Source organism: Heptranchias perlo, chromosome 44 (genome assembly GCF_035084215.1).
Source record: "Heptranchias perlo isolate sHepPer1 chromosome 44, sHepPer1.hap1, whole genome shotgun sequence".
Taxonomy (NCBI): domain Eukaryota; kingdom Metazoa; phylum Chordata; class Chondrichthyes; order Hexanchiformes; family Hexanchidae; genus Heptranchias; species Heptranchias perlo.
In genome coordinates this window covers 2,956,388-2,977,130 of record NC_090368.1, presented here as the reverse complement: position 1 = coordinate 2,977,130, position 20,743 = coordinate 2,956,388, and the positions used below count along the sequence as shown (strand labels likewise).

At 44.4% G+C, this 20,743-nt stretch overlaps 1 protein-coding gene across 1 annotated transcript in view; it reads right to left on the bottom strand.

Annotated features, from left to right (window-relative positions):
- The window catches only part of LOC137306739 (high affinity nerve growth factor receptor-like), a 45,568-nt gene extending 26,043 nt beyond the window's left edge, over positions 1-19,525 (bottom strand). Inside the window, exons 1-4 of the mRNA XM_067976106.1 lie at positions 19,268-19,525; positions 18,211-18,282; positions 2,290-2,358; positions 1,074-1,228 (exon numbers count right to left, since the gene is read on the bottom strand). Coding sequence (XP_067832207.1) covers positions 1,074-1,228; positions 2,290-2,358; positions 18,211-18,282; positions 19,268-19,425 — 454 coding nt within the window. The 5' untranslated portion in view covers positions 19,426-19,525. The remainder of the gene's footprint in view (positions 1-1,073; positions 1,229-2,289; positions 2,359-18,210; positions 18,283-19,267) is intronic.
- Between the last annotated feature and the right edge of the window lie 1,218 nt (positions 19,526-20,743).

Here is a 20,743-nt window from a genome sequence, read left to right as displayed (position 1 = left end):
ATTCAGGAGAAACTTCTTTACCCAGAGAGTGGTGAGAATGTGGAACTCACTACCACAAGTAGCTGAGGCGAATAACATAAATGGATTTAAGAGGAAGCTGGATAAACACATGAGAAGGGAATAGAAGGATATGTTGATAGGGTGAGATGAAGAGGGGGGGGAGGAGGCTCGTGTGGAGCATAAAGACCGGCACAGACTGGTTGTGCCGAAGGGCCTGTTTTGTGCTGTACATTCTTTGTAATTCTTTGTAATCATGGTATTGGTCATGGAAAAGGTCATGGTAAAGATCATGGAAGCGGTCACGGTAATAGTCATGGTAAATGTCACGGTAAAGGTCATGGTAAAGATCATGGAAGCGGTCATGGTAATAGTCATGGTAAAGGTCATGGTAAATGTCACAGTAAAGGTCATGGTAAAGATCATGCTAATGGTAAAGGTCATGGAACTGGTCATGGAAAAGGTCACAGAATCATACAGCACAGAAGGAGGCCATTTGGTCCATTGTGCCTGTGTTGGCTCTTTGAAAGAGCTATCCAATTAGTCCCACTCCCCCCCTGCTCTTTCCCCGTAGCCCTGCAAATGTTTTCCTTTTTAACTATTTATCCAATTCCCTTTTGAAAGTTATTATTGAATCTGCTTCCACCGCCCTTTCAGGCAGCGCATTCCAGATCATAACAACCCGCTGCATAAAAAATTCTCTTCATCCCCCCTCTGGTTCTTTTGCCAATTATCTTAAATCTGTGTCCTCTGGTTACCGACCCTCCTGCCAGTGGGAACAGTTTCACCCTAATTACTCGATCAAAACAGCTCGTAATTGGAAACGTGGGAGAGGTGGGCTCTCGTTAACTGCTCAGCTGTACCTTTACCGGGCAGGGGCTCTTTCCACCTGAGGAGTGCCCTGTCCCAGCGTGCTCTTGTGGGTGGGCACCGATCACAGACTCTGCACCTCACCCCACCCCCAAGGTAAGGGAACAAGGGGCCAGTCACCTCCAAGCCAAATCTCACACTCCTCCCGACAGCCATTTCCTGAGCAGTGTTGTTTTGAGCCCCAGGTGACAAGGCGGGATGCTTACCGCAGTCTGGGATCTGCATGCTCTCCAGCAGGATGGCACTGTTGTTCTGCCAACAGCTCAGGCTCTGGTTGCCCAGCGCTGCCCATCCGCTCTCCTGCCACAGCTGCAGCCAGAGAATCTCACAGGAACAGCTGAAGATATTCCCTGCGAGTACCCTAGGGAAGAGGAAGAGAAATTCTCAGATGTAGGATCTGTCTTCATGTGAGGGTGTGTGTGAGAGAGAGGGTATGTGAGTGGGTGAGAGTGTGTGTGCGTGTGTGTGAATATCCAGAGTCCGTGTCTGATTATTCGATCATGGACTCTCTCCCCATCAGTCCCTCTCCATCCAGAGTCCGTGTCTGATTATTCGATCACGGACTCTCCCCCCATCAGTCCCACTCCATCCAGAGTCCGTGTCTGATTATTCGATCATGGATTCTCCCCCCATCAGTCCCTCTCCATCCAGAGTCCGTGTCTGATTATTCTATCATGGACTCTCCCCATCAGTCCCTCTCCATCCAGAGTCCGTGTCTGATTATTCGATCACGGACTCTCCCCATCAGTCCCTCTCCATCCAGAGTCCGTGTCTGATTATTCGATCACGGACTCTCCCCATCAGTTCCTCTCCATCCAGAGTCCGTGTCTGATTATTCGATCACGGACTCTCCCCATCAGTCCCACTTCATCCAGAGTCCGTGTCTGATTATTCTATCATGGACTCTCCCCCCATCAGTCCCTCTCCATCCAGAGTCTGTGTCTGATTATTCGATCATGGACTCTCTCCCCATCAGTCCCTCTCCATCCAGAGTCCGTGTCTGATTATTCGATCACGGACTCTCCCCCCATCAGTCCCTCTCCATCCAGAGTCCGTGTCTGATTATTCGATCACGGACTCTCCCCCCATCAGTCCCTCTCCATCCAGAGTCCGTGTCTGATTATTCGATCATGGACTCTCCCCCCATCAGTCCCTCTCCATCCAGAGTCCGTGTCTGATTATTCGATCACGGACTCTCCCCATCAGTCCCTCTCCATCCAGAGTCCGTGTCTGATTATTCGATCACGGACTCTCCCCATCAGTCCCTCTCCATCCAGAGTCCGTGGGGGTCATTCTGACTTTGTGCGATGGTGTGAAACGGGCGAGAGCGAATCAGCAACCAGTTTTACATCTCTCCCGATTTTTATTTCCTTTAAAGTCAACAAAATTCTGGCAAAATTGTGGGATGCCAGTTATACTCACAGCTCCATCAGGTGCAGGGATGCGAAAGACTTCCAGGATAGGGTGACCAGGGCATTCGATGACAGGTTTCTGAAGGAAAAAATAAAGAATGTTTATCTGAAATCGGAATCCCTCTCTTCAAACAACAAACATGGTCCTCAGCATCCTCCTAAAACTGGACTGTAGCAAATCCCTCAGGGGATCATGTCCCCTGGGCCCTGTACTGTCCCCTGAGCCCTGTACTGTCCCCGTCCCCTGGGCCCCGTAATGTCCCCTGAGCCCTGTACTGTCCGCGGAGCCCTGTACTGTCCCCTGGGCCCTGTACTGTCCCTGGGCCCTGTACTGTCCCCTGGGCCCTGTACTGTCCCCTGAGCCCTGTACTGTCCCTGAGCCCTGTAATGTCCCCTGAGCCCTGTACTGTCCGCTGAGCCCTGTACTGTCCCCTGGGCCCTGTACTGTCCCCGGGCCCTGTACTGTCCTCAGGGCCCTGTACTGTCCCCGGGCCCTGTACTGTCCCCTGGGCCCTGTACTGTCCCCGGGCCCTGTACTGTCCCCTGGGCCCTGTACTGTCCCCGGGCCCTGTACTGTCCCCTGGGCCCTGTACTGTCCCCTGGGCCCTGTACTGTCCCTGGGCCCTGTACTGTCCCCTGGGCCCTGTACTGTCCCCGGGCCCTGTACTGTCCCCTGGGCCCTGTACTGTCCCCTGGGCCCTGTACTGTCCCTGGGCCCTGTACTATCCCCTGGGCCCTGTACTGTCCCCGGGCCCTGTACTGTCCCTGAGCCCTGTACTGTCTCCGGGCCCTGTACTGTCCCTGGGCCCTATACTGTCCCCTGGGCCCTGTACTATCCCCTGGGCCATGTACTGTCCCTGGGCCCTGTACTGTCTCCGGGCCCTGTACTGTCCCCGGGCCCTGTACTGTCCTCTGGGCCCTGTACTGTCCCCGGGCCCTGTACTGTCCCAGGGCTCTGTACTGTCCCCTGGGCCCTGTACTGTCCCCTGGGCCCTGTACTGTCCCCTGGGCCCTGTACTGTCCCCTGGGCTCTGTACTGTCCCCTGGGCCCTGTACTGTCCCCGGGCCCTGTACTGTCCTCTGGGCCCTGTACTGTCCCCGGGCCCTGTACTGTCCCAGGGCTCTGTACTGTCCCCTGGGCCCTGTACTGTCCCCTGGGCCCTGTACTGTCCCCTGGGCCCTGTACTGTCCTCTGGGCCCTGTACTGTCCCCGGGCCCTGTACTGTCCCAGGGCTCTGTACTGTCCCCTGGGCTCTGTACTGTCCTCTGGGCCCTGTACTGTCCCCGGGCCCTGTACTGTCCTCTGGGCCCTGTACTGTCCCTGGGCCCTGTACTGTCCCCGGGCCCTGTACTGTCCCCTGGGCTCTGTACTGTCCCCTGGGCCCTGTACTGTCCCCGGGCCCTGTACTGTCCCCTGGGCCCTGTACTGTCCTCTGGGCCCTGTACTGTCCCCGGGCCCTGTACTGTCCCTGGGCCATGTACTGTCCCCTGGGCCATGTACTGTCCCTGGGCCCTGTACTGTCCCCTGGGCTCTGTACTGTCCCCTGGGCCCTGAACTGAGAGATATATAAAGTGAGAGAGATGGAGAGAAACAGAGAGGGATGTAGGAGGAAAGAAAAACAAAGAGAGACAGATAGTGGCAGAGAGACACAGATCAATAGACTGTTACACAGATAGAAATATATATAGATAGATGGATAGTGCCAGATAGACAGATAGGTTTCAAGGAGCATATTAAAGGAGGAGAGAGAGGCAGAGAGGTTTAGGGAGGGAATTCCAGAGCTTAGGGTCTAGGCAGCTGAAGGCACGGCCGCCAATGGTGGAGCGATGGAAATCGGGGATGAGCAAGAGGCATTGGAGGAATGCAGAGGTCTCGGAGGGTTGTAGAAAGAAGTAGAGATAAACAGATAGAGAAAGATAAACAGATAGAGAAAGATAAACAGTTAAAGATAGATAAACAGATATGTGGAGAAAGATGAACAGCAGAGAGAGAGAGAAAAACAGGGAGATGGAAACAGTGAGTTCTGAGCAAGAGTTACAGAGCTCCCACAAGCCCGGGGTGGGTGGGGGGGGGGGGAGAAGCTCGACACCTACCTCTCCCAGCCTAGCACAGAGGTACAGCAACAGCCATCGCCAGTGCGGGGGGATGTACCAGGGACAGCAGCTTGATGAGAGACAGGGAAGGAAACTGGGGAGAAATGTGTAAACAGAAGAGACAGATTCGTTCCTGCGTCACTGTCTCCTGAGCGATCAGCCCCCGTCACCAGTTCTGGTAATGATGGCAGCTGAAAGCTTCATTGATTTTCAATTAGCAGCTAACTACTGCACAAGATTAAATATGGATCAGCTAAATAAATACTGGAAATACAAGGAGCTTAACATGAACCCATGGGGATTACCTCAGACTCTACAGAATCTATGGAGCCTGGGTGGTGCAGTAGGTTAGACGCTGGCCTTTCACCCCCCTGGGGTCAGGCTTTCAATCCAGCCCAGACTGATGGGATCAAAGACTCCTCTCTCTGCTGTGAGGCCCTCAATCCAGAGATGCTGCAAGATGGCTGGACAAATGGCACAAGTGAGGTGGGGGCAGAGGCATATTGCTGGGGCAGTGTAGACGGGGCTTTACTCTGTACCTGCCCTGGGAATATTTGACGGGACATTGTAGAGGGAGCTTTACTCTGTATCTAACCCTGTACCTGCCCTGGGAGTGTTTGATGGGACAGTGTAGAGGGAGCTTTACTCTGTATCTAACCCGTGCTGTACCTGCCCTGGGAGTGATTGATGGGACAGTGTAGACGGGGCTTTACTCTGTATCTGGCCTGGAGTGTTTGATGGGACAGTGTAGAGGGAACTTTACTCTGTATCTGGCCTGGAGTATTTGATGGGACATTGTAGAGGAAGCTTTACTTTTTATCTGGCCTGGAGTGTTTGATGGGACAGTGTAGACGGGGCTTTACTCTGTATCTGGCCTGGAGTATTTGATGGGACATTATAGAGGGAGCTTTACTCTGTATCTGGCCTGGAGTATTTGATGGGACATTATAGAGGGAGCTTTACTCTGTATCTGGCCTGGAGTATTTGATGGGACATTGTAGAGGAAGCTTTACTTTTTATCTGGCCTGGAGTGTTTGATGGGACAGTGTAGAGGGAACTTTACTCTGTATCTGGCCTGGAGTGTTTTATGGGACATTGTAGAGGGAGCTTTACTCTGTACCTGGCCTGGAGTGTTTGATGGGACAGTGTAGAGGGAGCTTTACTCTGTATCTGGCCTGGAGTGTTTGATGGGACAGTGTAGAGGAAGCTTTACTCTGTATCTGGCCTGGAGTGTTTGATGGGACAGTGCAGAGGGAGCTTTACTCTGTACCTGGCCTGGAGTGTTTGATGGGACATTGTAGAGGGAGCTTTGATGTCATTGGGCCCTGTGTCTAATTGTAGCTGTTTTGTACCAGTACCAGAAGCCTCCACCAGCTTGTAGCTAGTTACAGGCCTAGAAGACATCATTTAAATGTCCAACATCCAACCCACAAGCTCCCAGCGCCTGAGCTCTCTCACTCTCTCCTACTCTCACTCTTGCACACTCTCTCACTCCCTCCCACTCTCTCACTTTCACGCTCACATTCTCTCCCACTCTCCCACACTCTCCCACTGCCACTCTCTCACACACTCTCTCTCACTCTCCCACTCTCACACATACTCTCTCTCACTCTCTCACACTCTCCCACTCCCACTCTCTCACACACTCTCTCTCACTCTCTCACACTCTCCCACTCCCACTCTCTCACACACTCTCTCTCACTCTCTCCCACTCCCACTCTCTCACACACTCTCTCTCACTCTCCCACTCCCACACACACTCTCTCTCACTCTCCCACTCTCTCACACACTCTCTCTCACTCTCTCACACTCTCCCACTCCCACTCTCTCACACACTCTCTCTCACTCTCTCACACTCTCCCACTCCCACTCTCTCACACACTCTCTCTCACTCTCCCACTCCCACACACACTCTCTCTCACTCTCCCACTCTCTCACACACTCTCTCTCACTCTCTCACACTCTCCCACTCCCACTCTCTCACACACTCTCTCTCACTCTCTCACTCTCCCACTCTCTCACACACTCTCTCTCACTCTCTCACACTCTCCCACTCCCACTCCCACACACTCTCTCTCACTCTCCCACTCCCACACACACTCTCTCTCACTCTCTCACTCTCTCACACTCCCACTCTCTCACACACTCTCTCTCACTCTCTCACACTCTCCCACTCCCACTCTCTCTCACTCTCTCACACTCTCCCACTCTCTCACACACTCTCTCTCACTCTCCCACTCCCACACACACTCTCTCTCACTCTCTCACACTCTCCCACTCCCACTCTCTCACACACTCTCTCACTCTCTCACACTCTCCCACTCCCACTCTCTCACACACTCTCTCACTCTCTCTCACTCTCCCACTCCCACTCTCTCACACACTCTCACTCTCTCACACTCTCCCACTCCCACTCTCTCACACACTCTCTCTCACTCTCTCCCACTCTCCCACTCCCACTCTCTCACACACTCTCTCTCACTCTCTCACACTCTCCCACTCCCACTCTCTCACACACTCTCTCTCACTCTCTCACACTCTCCCACTCCCACTCTCTCACACACTCTCTCTCACTCTCTCACACTCTCCCACTCCCACTCTCTCTCACTGTCTCACATTCTTACACTCCCGCTCTCATAGTGACTAACGCCTGATCTGATCTCTGATTGTAAAATCTAACCCTCGATGCTTGAAATGGAAAGCAGACATCCTTCACCATCACAGGTTGTCTCTCATTCCCAGTCTCTCTGTCTGTCTCTCGTTCCCAGTCTCTGTCTGTCTCTCCCCCTCTCTGAATGTCTCTCTCACTCTCTCTGTCTGTCATTGTCCTTCTCTCTGTCTCTTCTTTTCTCTTTCTCTCTGTCCTCGTCTGTATGTCTGTCTTTATTTCTCTATCTCTTTCGCTCTCTGTCTCTTTCTCTGTCACTTCTCTCTATCTCTCCCTGTCTCTCCATACCTTTCTCACCTCCTGTCTCTTCCTCGCTCTATCCATCTCTCCCTCTCTCTGTGTCAGTCTGTCTCTCTCTTCCCCATCTCTCCCTCTCCTGTCTCTTCCTCTCTCTGTCCATCTCTCCCTCTCTCTCCCTCTCTCTGTCAATCTGTCTCGCTCTCTCGCCCTATCTCTCCCTCTCTCTATCCATCTCGCCTTCTCCCTCCCTCTCTCTCTCTCTGTCAATCTGTCTCTCTCTTTCCTATTCAGTTTCTCAGATAAAATCTCTTCAAAGAAACAAACGCATGACTGTGAAATGTTGGATTGGAATCCTGTCCTGTGCACTCGAGCCAAACAAAAGGCCCCGGAGTGGCCAACTTTTGCACGTGGCAGAGATCTGGGGCCTATGGCGTGGCCTGCTGCTGGAGTCAGGCCAGAAACCGCTGCATGGGGCAGGGGGAGAAGATTAGAAGGGGGAGCACTCAAGCGCTCAAGAGCATCCGACTCGGAAAGGGGTTGAAGTCCCGATCGGCCACAGTCCGTGCAAAGTAGATGGGGTCTGAGGGAGGGTGTGGAGGGAATAGCAGAGTTGCAGGATGAGGGCGTGAACTCACATATACTGATCTCATATACTGATCTCATATACTGATCTCACACATACTGATCTCATATACTGAACTCATATACTGATCTCACACATACTGAACTCATATACTGATCTCACACATACTGAACTCATATACTGATCTCATATACTGATCTCATATACTGATCTCATATACTGATCTCACACATACTGATCTCATATACTGAACTCATATACTGATCTCATATACTGATCTCATATACTGATCTCACACATACTGATCTCATATACTGAACTCATATACTGATCTCACACATACTGATCTCATATACTGAACTCATATACTGATCTCACACATACTGAACTCATATACTGATCACACACATACTGAACTCATATACTGATCACACACATACTGAACTCATATACTGAACTCACGCATACTGAACTCATATACTGATCTCACACATACTGAACTCATATACTGATCACACACATACTGAACTCATATACTGATCTCACACATACTGAACTCATATACTGATCACACACATACTGAACTCATATACTGATCTCACACATACTGAACTCATATACTGAACACACATACTGATCTCACACATACTGATCTCACACATACTGATCTCATATACTGAACTCATATACTGAACTCACGCATACTGAACTCATATACTGAACTCATATACTGAACACACACATACTGAACTCATATACTGATCTCACACATACTGAACTCACATATACTGAACTCATATACTGATCTCACACATACTGATCTCACACATACTGAACTCATATACTGAACTCACACATAATGAACTCATATACTGAACTCACACATACTGAACTCACACATACTGAACTCATATACTGAACTCACGCATACTGATCTCATATACTGAACTCACACATGCTGAACTCATATACTGAACTCACACATACTGAACTCATATACTGAATTCACACATACTGAACTCATATACTGAACTCACACATAATGAACTCACATATACTGAACTCATATGCTGATCTCACACACACTGAACTCATATACTGAACTCACACATACTGAACTCACACATAATGAACTCATATACTGAACTCACACATACTGAACTCATATACTGAACTCACACATAATGAACTCACATATACTGAACTCATATACTGATCTCACACATACTGAACTCACACATACTGAACTCACACATACTGATCTCACATATACTGAACTCAAATACTGAACTCATATGCTGAACTCACATATACTGAACTCATATACTGAACTCACACATACTGAACTCACACATAATGAACTCATATACTGAACTCACACATACTGAACTCATATACTGAACTCACACATAATGAACTCACATATACTGAACTCATATACTGAACTCACACATACTGAACTCATATACTGAACTCATATACTGAACGCACACATACTGAACTCATATACTGATCTCACACATACTGAACTCATATACTGAACTCACACATACTGAACTCATATACTGAACTCACACATACTGAACTCACACATACTGAACTCATATACTGAACTCACACATACTGAACTCACACATACTGATCTAATATACTGAACTCACACATACTGAACTCACACATACTGATCTAATATACTGAACTCACACATACTGAACTCACACATACTGATCTCATATACTGAACTCACACATACTGAACTCACACATACTGATCTCATATACTGAACTCATATACTGAACTCACACATACTGAACTCATATACTGAACTCACATATACTGAACTCATATACTGATCTCACACATACTGAACTCATAAACTGAACTCACACATAATGAACTCATATACTGAACTCACACATACTGAACTCACACATACTGAACTCATATACTGAACTCACACATACTGAACTCACACATACTGAACTCATATACTGAACTCACGCATACTGATCTCATATACTGAACTCACACATGCTGAACTCATATACTGAACTCACACATAATGAACTCACATATACTGAACTCATATACTGATCTCACACATACTGAACTCACACATACTGAACTCACACATACTGATCTCACATATACTGAACTCAAATACTGAACTCATATGCTGAACTCACATATACTGAACTCATATACTGAACTCACACATACTGAACTCACACATAATGAACTCATATACTGAACTCACACATACTGAACTCATATACTGAACTCACACATAATGAACTCACATATACTGAACTCATATACTGAACTCACACATACTGAACTCATATACTGAACTCATATACTGAACGCACACATACTGAACTCATATACTGATCTCACACATACTGAACTCATATACTGAACTCACACATACTGAACTCATATACTGAACTCACACATACTGAACTCACACATACTGAACTCATATACTGAACTCACACATACTGAACTCACACATACTGATCTAATATACTGAACTCACACATACTGAACTCACACATACTGATCTAATATACTGAACTCACACATACTGAACTCACACATACTGATCTCATATACTGAACTCACACATACTGAACTCACACATACTGATCTCATATACTGAACTCATATACTGAACTCACACATACTGAACTCATATACTGAACTCACATATACTGAACTCATATACTGATCTCACACATACTGAACTCATAAACTGAACTCACACATAATGAACTCATATACTGAACTCACACATACTGAACTCACACATACTGAACTCATATACTGAACTCACACATACTGAACTCACACATACTGAACTCATATACTGAACTCACGCATACTGATCTCATATACTGAACTCACACATGCTGAACTCATATACTGAACTCACACATACTGAACTCATATACTGAACTCACACATAATGAACTCATATATACTGAACTCATATACTGATCTCACACACACTGAACTCATATACTGAACTCACACATACTGAACTCACACATAATGAACTCATATACTGAACTCACACATACTGAACTCATATACTGAACTCACACATAATGAACTCACATATACTGAACTCATATACTGATCTCACACATACTGAACTCACACATACTGAACTCACACATACTGATCTCACATATACTGAACTCAAATACTGAACTCATATGCTGAACTCACATATACTGAACTTATATACTGAACTCACACATACTGAACTCACACATACTGAACTCATATACTGAACTCACACATACTGAACTCATATACTGAACTCACGCATACTGAACTCATATACTGAACTCATATACTGAACTCACACATACTGAACTCATATACTGAACTCATATACTGAACGCACACATACTGAACTCATATACTGATCTCACACATACTGAACTCATATACTGAACTCACACATACTGAACTCATATACTGAACTCACACATACTGAACTCATATACTGAACTCACACATACTGAACTCACACATACTGATCTAATATACTGAACTCACACATACTGAACTCACACATACTGATCTAATATACTGAACTCACACATACTGAACTCACACATACTGATCTCATATACTGAACTCACACATACTGAACTCACACATACTGATCTCATATACTGAACTCATATACTGAACTCACACATACTGAACTCATATACTGAACTCACATATACTGAACTCATATACTGATCTCACACATACTGAACTCATATACTGAACTCACACATAATGAACTCATATACTGAACTCACACATACTGAACTCACACATACTGAACTCATATACTGAACTCACACATACTGAACTCACACATACTGAACTCATATACTGAACTCACGCATACTGATCTCATATACTGAACTCACACATGCTGAACTCATATACTGAACTCACACATACTGAACTCATATACTGAACTCACACATAATGAACTCACATATACTGAACTCACACATACTGAACTCATATACTGAACTCATATACTGAACTCATATACTGAACTCACACATAATGAACTCATATATACTGAACTCATATACTGATCTCACACACACTGAACTCATATACTGAACTCACACATACTGAACTCACACATAATGAACTCATATACTGAACTCACACATACTGAACTCATATACTGAACTCACACATAATGAACTTACATATACTGAACTCATATACTGATCTCACACATACTGAACTCATATACTGAACTCACACATAATGAACTCATATACTGAACTCACACATAATGAACTCACATATACTGAACTCACATATACTGAACTCATATACTGAACTCACACATAATGAACTCATATACTGAACTCACACATACTGAACTCATATACTGAACTCACACATAATGAACTTACATATACTGAACTCATATACTGATCTCACACATACTGAACTCATATACTGAACTCACACATAATGAACTCATATACTGAACTCACACATAATGAACTCACATATACTGAACTCACATATACTGAACTCATATACTGAACTCACACATACTGAACTCACACATAATGAACTCATATACTGAACTCACACATACTGAACTCATATACTGAACTCACACATAATGAACTCACATATACTGAACTCATATACTGAACTCACACATACTGAACTCATATACTGAACTCATATACTGAACGCACACATACTGAACTCATATACTGATCTCACACATACTGAACTCATATACTGAACTCACACATACTGAACTCATATACTGAACTCACACATACTGAACTCACACATACTGAACTCATATACTGAACTCACACATACTGAACTCACACATACTGATCTAATATACTGAACTCACACATACTGAACTCACACATACTGATCTAATATACTGAACTCACACATACTGAACTCACACATACTGATCTCATATACTGAACTCACACATACTGAACTCACACATACTGATCTCATATACTGAACTCATATACTGAACTCACACATACTGAACTCATATACTGAACTCACATATACTGAACTCATATACTGATCTCACACATACTGAACTCATATACTGAACTCACACATAATGAACTCATATACTGAACTCACACATACTGAACTCACACATACTGAACTCATATACTGAACTCACACATACTGAACTCACACATACTGAACTCATATACTGAACTCACGCATACTGATCTCATATACTGAACTCACACATGCTGAACTCATATACTGAACTCACACATACTGAACTCATATACTGAACTCACACATAATGAACTCATATATACTGAACTCATATACTGATCTCACACACACTGAACTCATATACTGAACTCACACATACTGAACTCACACATAATGAACTCATATACTGAACTCACACATACTGAACTCATATACTGAACTCACACATAATGAACTCACATATACTGAACTCATATACTGATCTCACACATACTGAACTCACACATACTGAACTCACACATACTGATCTCACATATACTGAACTCAAATACTGAACTCATATGCTGAACTCACATATACTGAACTTATATACTGAACTCACACATACTGAACTCACACATACTGAACTCATATACTGAACTCACACATACTGAACTCATATACTGAACTCACGCATACTGAACTCATATACTGAACTCATATACTGAACTCACACATACTGAACTCATATACTGAACTCATATACTGAACGCACACATACTGAACTCATATACTGATCTCACACATACTGAACTCATATACTGAACTCACACATACTGAACTCATATACTGAACTCACACATACTGAACTCATATACTGAACTCACACATACTGAACTCACACATACTGATCTAATATACTGAACTCACACATACTGAACTCACACATACTGATCTAATATACTGAACTCACACATACTGAACTCACACATACTGATCTCATATACTGAACTCACACATACTGAACTCACACATACTGATCTCATATACTGAACTCATATACTGAACTCACACATACTGAACTCATATACTGAACTCACATATACTGAACTCATATACTGATCTCACACATACTGAACTCATATACTGAACTCACACATAATGAACTCATATACTGAACTCACACATACTGAACTCACACATACTGAACTCATATACTGAACTCACACATACTGAACTCACACATACTGAACTCATATACTGAACTCACGCATACTGATCTCATATACTGAACTCACACATGCTGAACTCATATACTGAACTCACACATACTGAACTCATATACTGAACTCACACATAATGAACTCACATATACTGAACTCACACATACTGAACTCATATACTGAACTCATATACTGAACTCATATACTGAACTCACACATAATGAACTCATATATACTGAACTCATATACTGATCTCACACACACTGAACTCATATACTGAACTCACACATACTGAACTCACACATAATGAACTCATATACTGAACTCACACATACTGAACTCATATACTGAACTCACACATAATGAACTTACATATACTGAACTCATATACTGATCTCACACATACTGAACTCATATACTGAACTCACACATAATGAACTCATATACTGAACTCACACATAATGAACTCACATATACTGAACTCACATATACTGAACTCATATACTGAACTCACACATAATGAACTCATATACTGAACTCACACATACTGAACTCATATACTGAACTCACACATAATGAACTTACATATACTGAACTCATATACTGATCTCACACATACTGAACTCATATACTGAACTCACACATAATGAACTCATATACTGAACTCACACATAATGAACTCACATATACTGAACTCACATATACTGAACTCATATACTGAACTCACACATAATGAACTCACATATACTGAACTCATATACTGAACTCACACATACTGATCTCACATATACTGAACTCAAATACTGAACTCATATGCTGAACTCACATATACTGAACTTATATACTGAACTCACACATACTGAACTCACACATACTGAACTCATATACTGAACTCACACATACTGAACTCATATACTGAACTCACGCATACTGAACTCATATACTGAACTCATATACTGAACTCATATACTGAACTCACACATACTGAACTCATATACTGATCTCACACATACTGAACTCATATACTGAACTCACACATACTGAACTCATACTGAACTCATATACTGAACTCACACATACTGAACTCACACATACTGATCTCATATACTGAACTCACACATACTGAACTCACACATACTGAACTCATATACTGAACTCATATACTGAACTCACACATACTGAACTCATATACTGAACTCACACATAATGAACTCACATATACTGAACTCACACATACTGAACTCATATACTGAACTCATATACTGAACTCATATACTGAACTCACACATAATGAACTCATATATACTGAATTCATATACTGATCTCACACACACTGAACTCATATACTGAACTCACACATACTGAACTCACACATAATGAACTCATATACTGAACTCACACATACTGAACTCATATACTGAACTCACACATAATGAACTTACATATACTGAACTCATATACTGATCTCACACATACTGAACTCATATACTGAACTCATATACTGAACTCACACATAATGAACTCATATACTGAACTCACACATAATGAACTCACATATACTGAACTCACATATACTGAACTCATATACTGAACTCACACATAATGAACTCACATATACTGAACTCATATACTGAACTCACACATACTGATCTCACATATACTGAACTCAAATACTGAACTCATATGCTGAACTCACATATACTGAACTTATATACTGAACTCACACATACTGAACTCACACATACTGAACTCATATACTGAACTCACACATACTGAACTCATATACTGAACTCACGCATACTGAACTCATATACTGAACTCATATACTGAACTCATATACTGAACTCACACATACTGAACTCATATACTGATCTCACACATACTGAACTCATATACTGAACTCACACATACTGAACTCATATACTGAACTCATATACTGAACTCACACATACTGAACTCATACTGAACTCACACATACTGAACTCACACATACTGATCTCATATACTGAACTCACACATACTGAACTCACACATACTGATCTAATATACTGAACTCACACATACTGAACTCACACATACTGATCTAATATACTGAACTCACACATACTGAACTCACACATACTGAACTCATATACTGAACTCACACATACTGAACTCATATACTGAACTCACACATACTGAACTCACACATACTGATCTAATATACTGAACTCACACATACTGAACTCACACATACTGATCTCATATACTGAACTCACACATACTGAACTCACACATACTGATCTCATATACTGAACTCATATACTGAACTCACACATACTGAACTCATATACTGAACTCACATATACTGAACTCATATACTGATCTCACACATTCTGAACTCATATACTGAACTCACACATACTGAACTCATATACTGAACTCACATATACTGAACTCATATACTGATCTCACACATACTGAACTCATATACTGAACTCACACATACTGAACTCATATACTGAACTCACACATACTGAACTCACACATACTGATCTCATATACTGATCTCACACATACTGATCTCACACATACTGAACTCACACATAATGAACTCACATATACTGAACTCATATACTGAACTCACACATAATGAACTCACATATACTGAACTCATATACTGAACTCACACATAATGAACTCACATATACTGAACTCATGTACTGAACTCATTTGCTGAACTCACGCATACTGAACTCATATACTGAACTCATATACTGAACTGACACATAGTGAACTCATATACTGAACTCACACATACTGAACTCATATACTGAACTCATATACTGAACTCACACATACTGATCTCATATACTGAACTCATATACTGAACTCACACATACTAAACTCATATACTGATCTCACACATACTGAACTCATATACTGAACTCATATACTGATCTCACACATACTGAACTCACACATACTGATCTCACACATATTGAACTCATATACTGAACTCATATACTGAACTCACACATACTGATCTCACACATACTGAACTCATATACTGATCTTACGCATACTGAACTCATATACTGAACTCACACATACTGAACTCATATACTGAACTCACACATACTGAACTCATATACTGAACTCACACATACTGAACTCACACATACTGATCTCACACATACTGAACTCATATACTTTTTTTTTATTCGTTCACGGGATGTGGGCGTCGCTGGCAAGGCCGGCATTTATTGCCCATCCCTAATTGCCCTTGAGAAGGTGGTGGTGAGCCGCCTTCTTGAACCGCTGCAGTCCGTGTGGTGACGGTTCTCCCACAATGCTGTTAGGAAGGGAGTTCCAGGATTATGACCCAGCGACAATGAAGGAACGGCGATATATTTCCAAGTCGGGATGGTGTGTGACTTGGAGGGGAACGTGCAGGTGGTGTTGTTCCCATGCGCCTGCTGCCCTTGTCCTTCTAGGTGGTAGAGGTCGCGGGTTTGGGAGGTGCTGTCGAAGAAGCCTTGGCGAGTTGCTGCAGTGCATCCTGTGGATGGTGCACACTGCAGCCACTGTGCGCCGGTGGTGAAGGGAGTGAATGTTTAGGGTGGTGGATGGGGTGCCAATCAAGCGGGCTGCTTTATCTTGGATGGTGTCGAGCTTCTTGAGTGTTGTTGGAGCTGCACTCATCCAGGCAAGTGGAGAGTATTCCATCACACTCCTGACTTGTGCCTTGTAGATGGTAGAAAGGCTTTGGGGAGTCAGGAGGTGAGTCACTTGCCGCAGAATACCCAGCCTCTGACCTGCTCTCGTAGCCACAGTATTTATATGGCTGGTCCAGTTAAGTTTCTGGTCAATGGTGACCCCCAGGATGTTGATGGTGGGGGATTCGGCGATGGTAATGCCGTTGAATGTCAAGGGGAGGTGGTTAGACTCTCTCTTGTTGGAGATGGTCATTGCCTGGCACTTATCTGGCGCGAATGTTACTTGCCACTTATGAGCCCAAGCCTGGATGTTGTCCAGGTCTTGCTGCATGCAGGCTCGGACTGCTTCATTATCTGAACTCACACATACTGATCTCACACATACTGATCTCACACATACTGAACTCACATATATTGCAGCAGAGGGTTGTGATGGAATGCATCCAGGCCAACGTACTGAAGTCCTGAGTTTGTTACTGTTCTGTAAGGAAAATAAAGAGAATTAAATCACAACACAAAACCGGTGGTTAGATACAGAGTAAAGCTCCCTCTACACTGCCCGTTCAAACACTCCCAGGGCAGGTACAGGGTTAGATACAGAGTAAAGCTCCCTCTGCACTGTCCCATCAAACACTCCCAGGGCAGGTACAGCACGGGTTAGATACAGAGTAAAGCTCCCTCTACACTGTCCCATCAAACACTCCCAGGGCAGGTACAGCACGGGTTAGATACAGAGTAAAGCTCCCTCTACACTGTCCCATCAAACACTCCCAGGACAGGTACAGCACGGGTTAGATACAGAGTAAAGCTCCCTCTACACTGTCCCATCGAACACTCCTAGGGCTCTAACTTCTTCCTCCTCTCCTGTTGGTGTTGTCTGTCACTGTAGTACGGGTTCCACAGGCCCTGGTCTTGCCCCCGGTACCTCACCCAATTGGCCAATCTTCATGCACGATCTCCTGGCTCTTGCCACACCTATAACCTGGGAGAGTGGTACACCTGGATGCAGAGACATCCCACTGGGCAGACAGTATCAACAGCATGTTTGACTGTGGGTGGCATCACAACTGAGTCCTTATCTGACATTAATGCACCCACTTTCCGATGGGAACATAGGAACAGGAGGAGGCTATTCAGCCCCTCGAGCCTGTTGCACCATTCAATTAGGTCATGGCTGATATGTATCTTAAGTCCATCTACCCTCCTTGGGAGTCACCCAGTAGTGACCAGGAGCAGCAGCACTGACTGATTTATCCCCTCCCTGACATGGGTTGGCGGGGGGCAGTGAGACCCACTGTCGTATATCTGTGGGTGCCTGACTGAGATCAGCTAGCTCAGCATGAACCGGGGACAGACCCTGGGCCCTTGTTACACGGCTCGGAACCACACCTTGAGGGCTCAAGGCTGCTCTCAGGAGAACTGAAGAGATGACATTAGACACGGGCACAGATGGTGAGGTGACTTACAGGTTTCTCAGCTTGGTGTAATTCTCCAAGTCACTTCGAGACAGATTCTTCAATCCACCCTGGTTCTCAATGTATCTGCAGAAAGCATAAATATCGAAAGTTAAAACAAACATAGGAGCAGGAGGAGGCCATACGGCCCCTCGAGCTTGTTCCGCCATTCAATTAGATCCCGGCTGATCTATATCTTAACGCCATCTATCCACCTTGGTTCTGTATCTCCTAATATCCAACAAAAATCTATCAATCTCAGTTTTGACATTTTCAATTTGCACACACAAACAAACACAAGGATTCACGCACACACACAGGCGTACACACATATACACATGCACGCACACACACACACCCATAGACACACACACCCACAAACACACACATCCGCACACACACACACACACACACACAGAGTACCAGCACGTTCCAGCTCTTGAATTCCTGAACCTATTTGTTGTGCAAACTGTCTTGTTATTCCTTTAGTTTAGGGGTGGAGGGTGCCCTGGGGCTTTTCTTGTAATTACAAATAATGTCAGCAAATGGAAGCCTGATTAATGGGCTCCACTTCATCACAGGGCCTGTCTTCACTTGCCCGTTACTGGAGTTCTCCCAGACTCCGGGATCAGATAAATGGGACAGATTATTGCACTGGGGGGTGGCTGTCTGGGTGGGCAATGCCATGGCCAATACGACTGTGTGGGCAACAGGGCTAAAAACCCGAGAGAAGGAAAGATAAAGGAAAGGAATACACACTCTCCATGACCCACACTCTCCACGACCCACACTCTCCACGACCCACACTCTCCACGACCCACACTCTCCACGACCCACACTCTCCACGACCCACACTCTCCACGACCCACATTCTATACCCACACACTATAACCCACACTCTATAACCCACACTCTATAACCCACACTCTATAATCCACACTCTATAACACACACTCTATAACCCACACTCTATAACCCACACTCTATAACCCACACTCTGTAACCCACACTCTATAACCCACACTCTGTAACCCACACTCTATAATCCACACTCTGTAACCCACACTCTATAACCCACACACTCTATAACCCACACTCTATAACCCACACTCTATAACCCACACTCTATAACCCACTCTCTATAACCCACACTCTGTAACCCACACTCGATAACCCACACACTCTATAACCCACACTCTGTAACCCACACTCTGTAACCCACACTCTATAACCCACACACTCTATAACCCACACTCTATAACCCACACTCTATAATCCACACTCTATAACCCACACTCTATAACCCACACTCTATAACCCACACTCTATAATCCACACTCTATAACCCACACTCTATAACCCACACTCTATAACCCACACTCTGTAACCCACACTCTATAACCCACACTCTGTAACCCACACTCTATAACCCACACTCTATAACCCACACTCTATAACCCACACTCTATAACCCACACTCTCTATAAC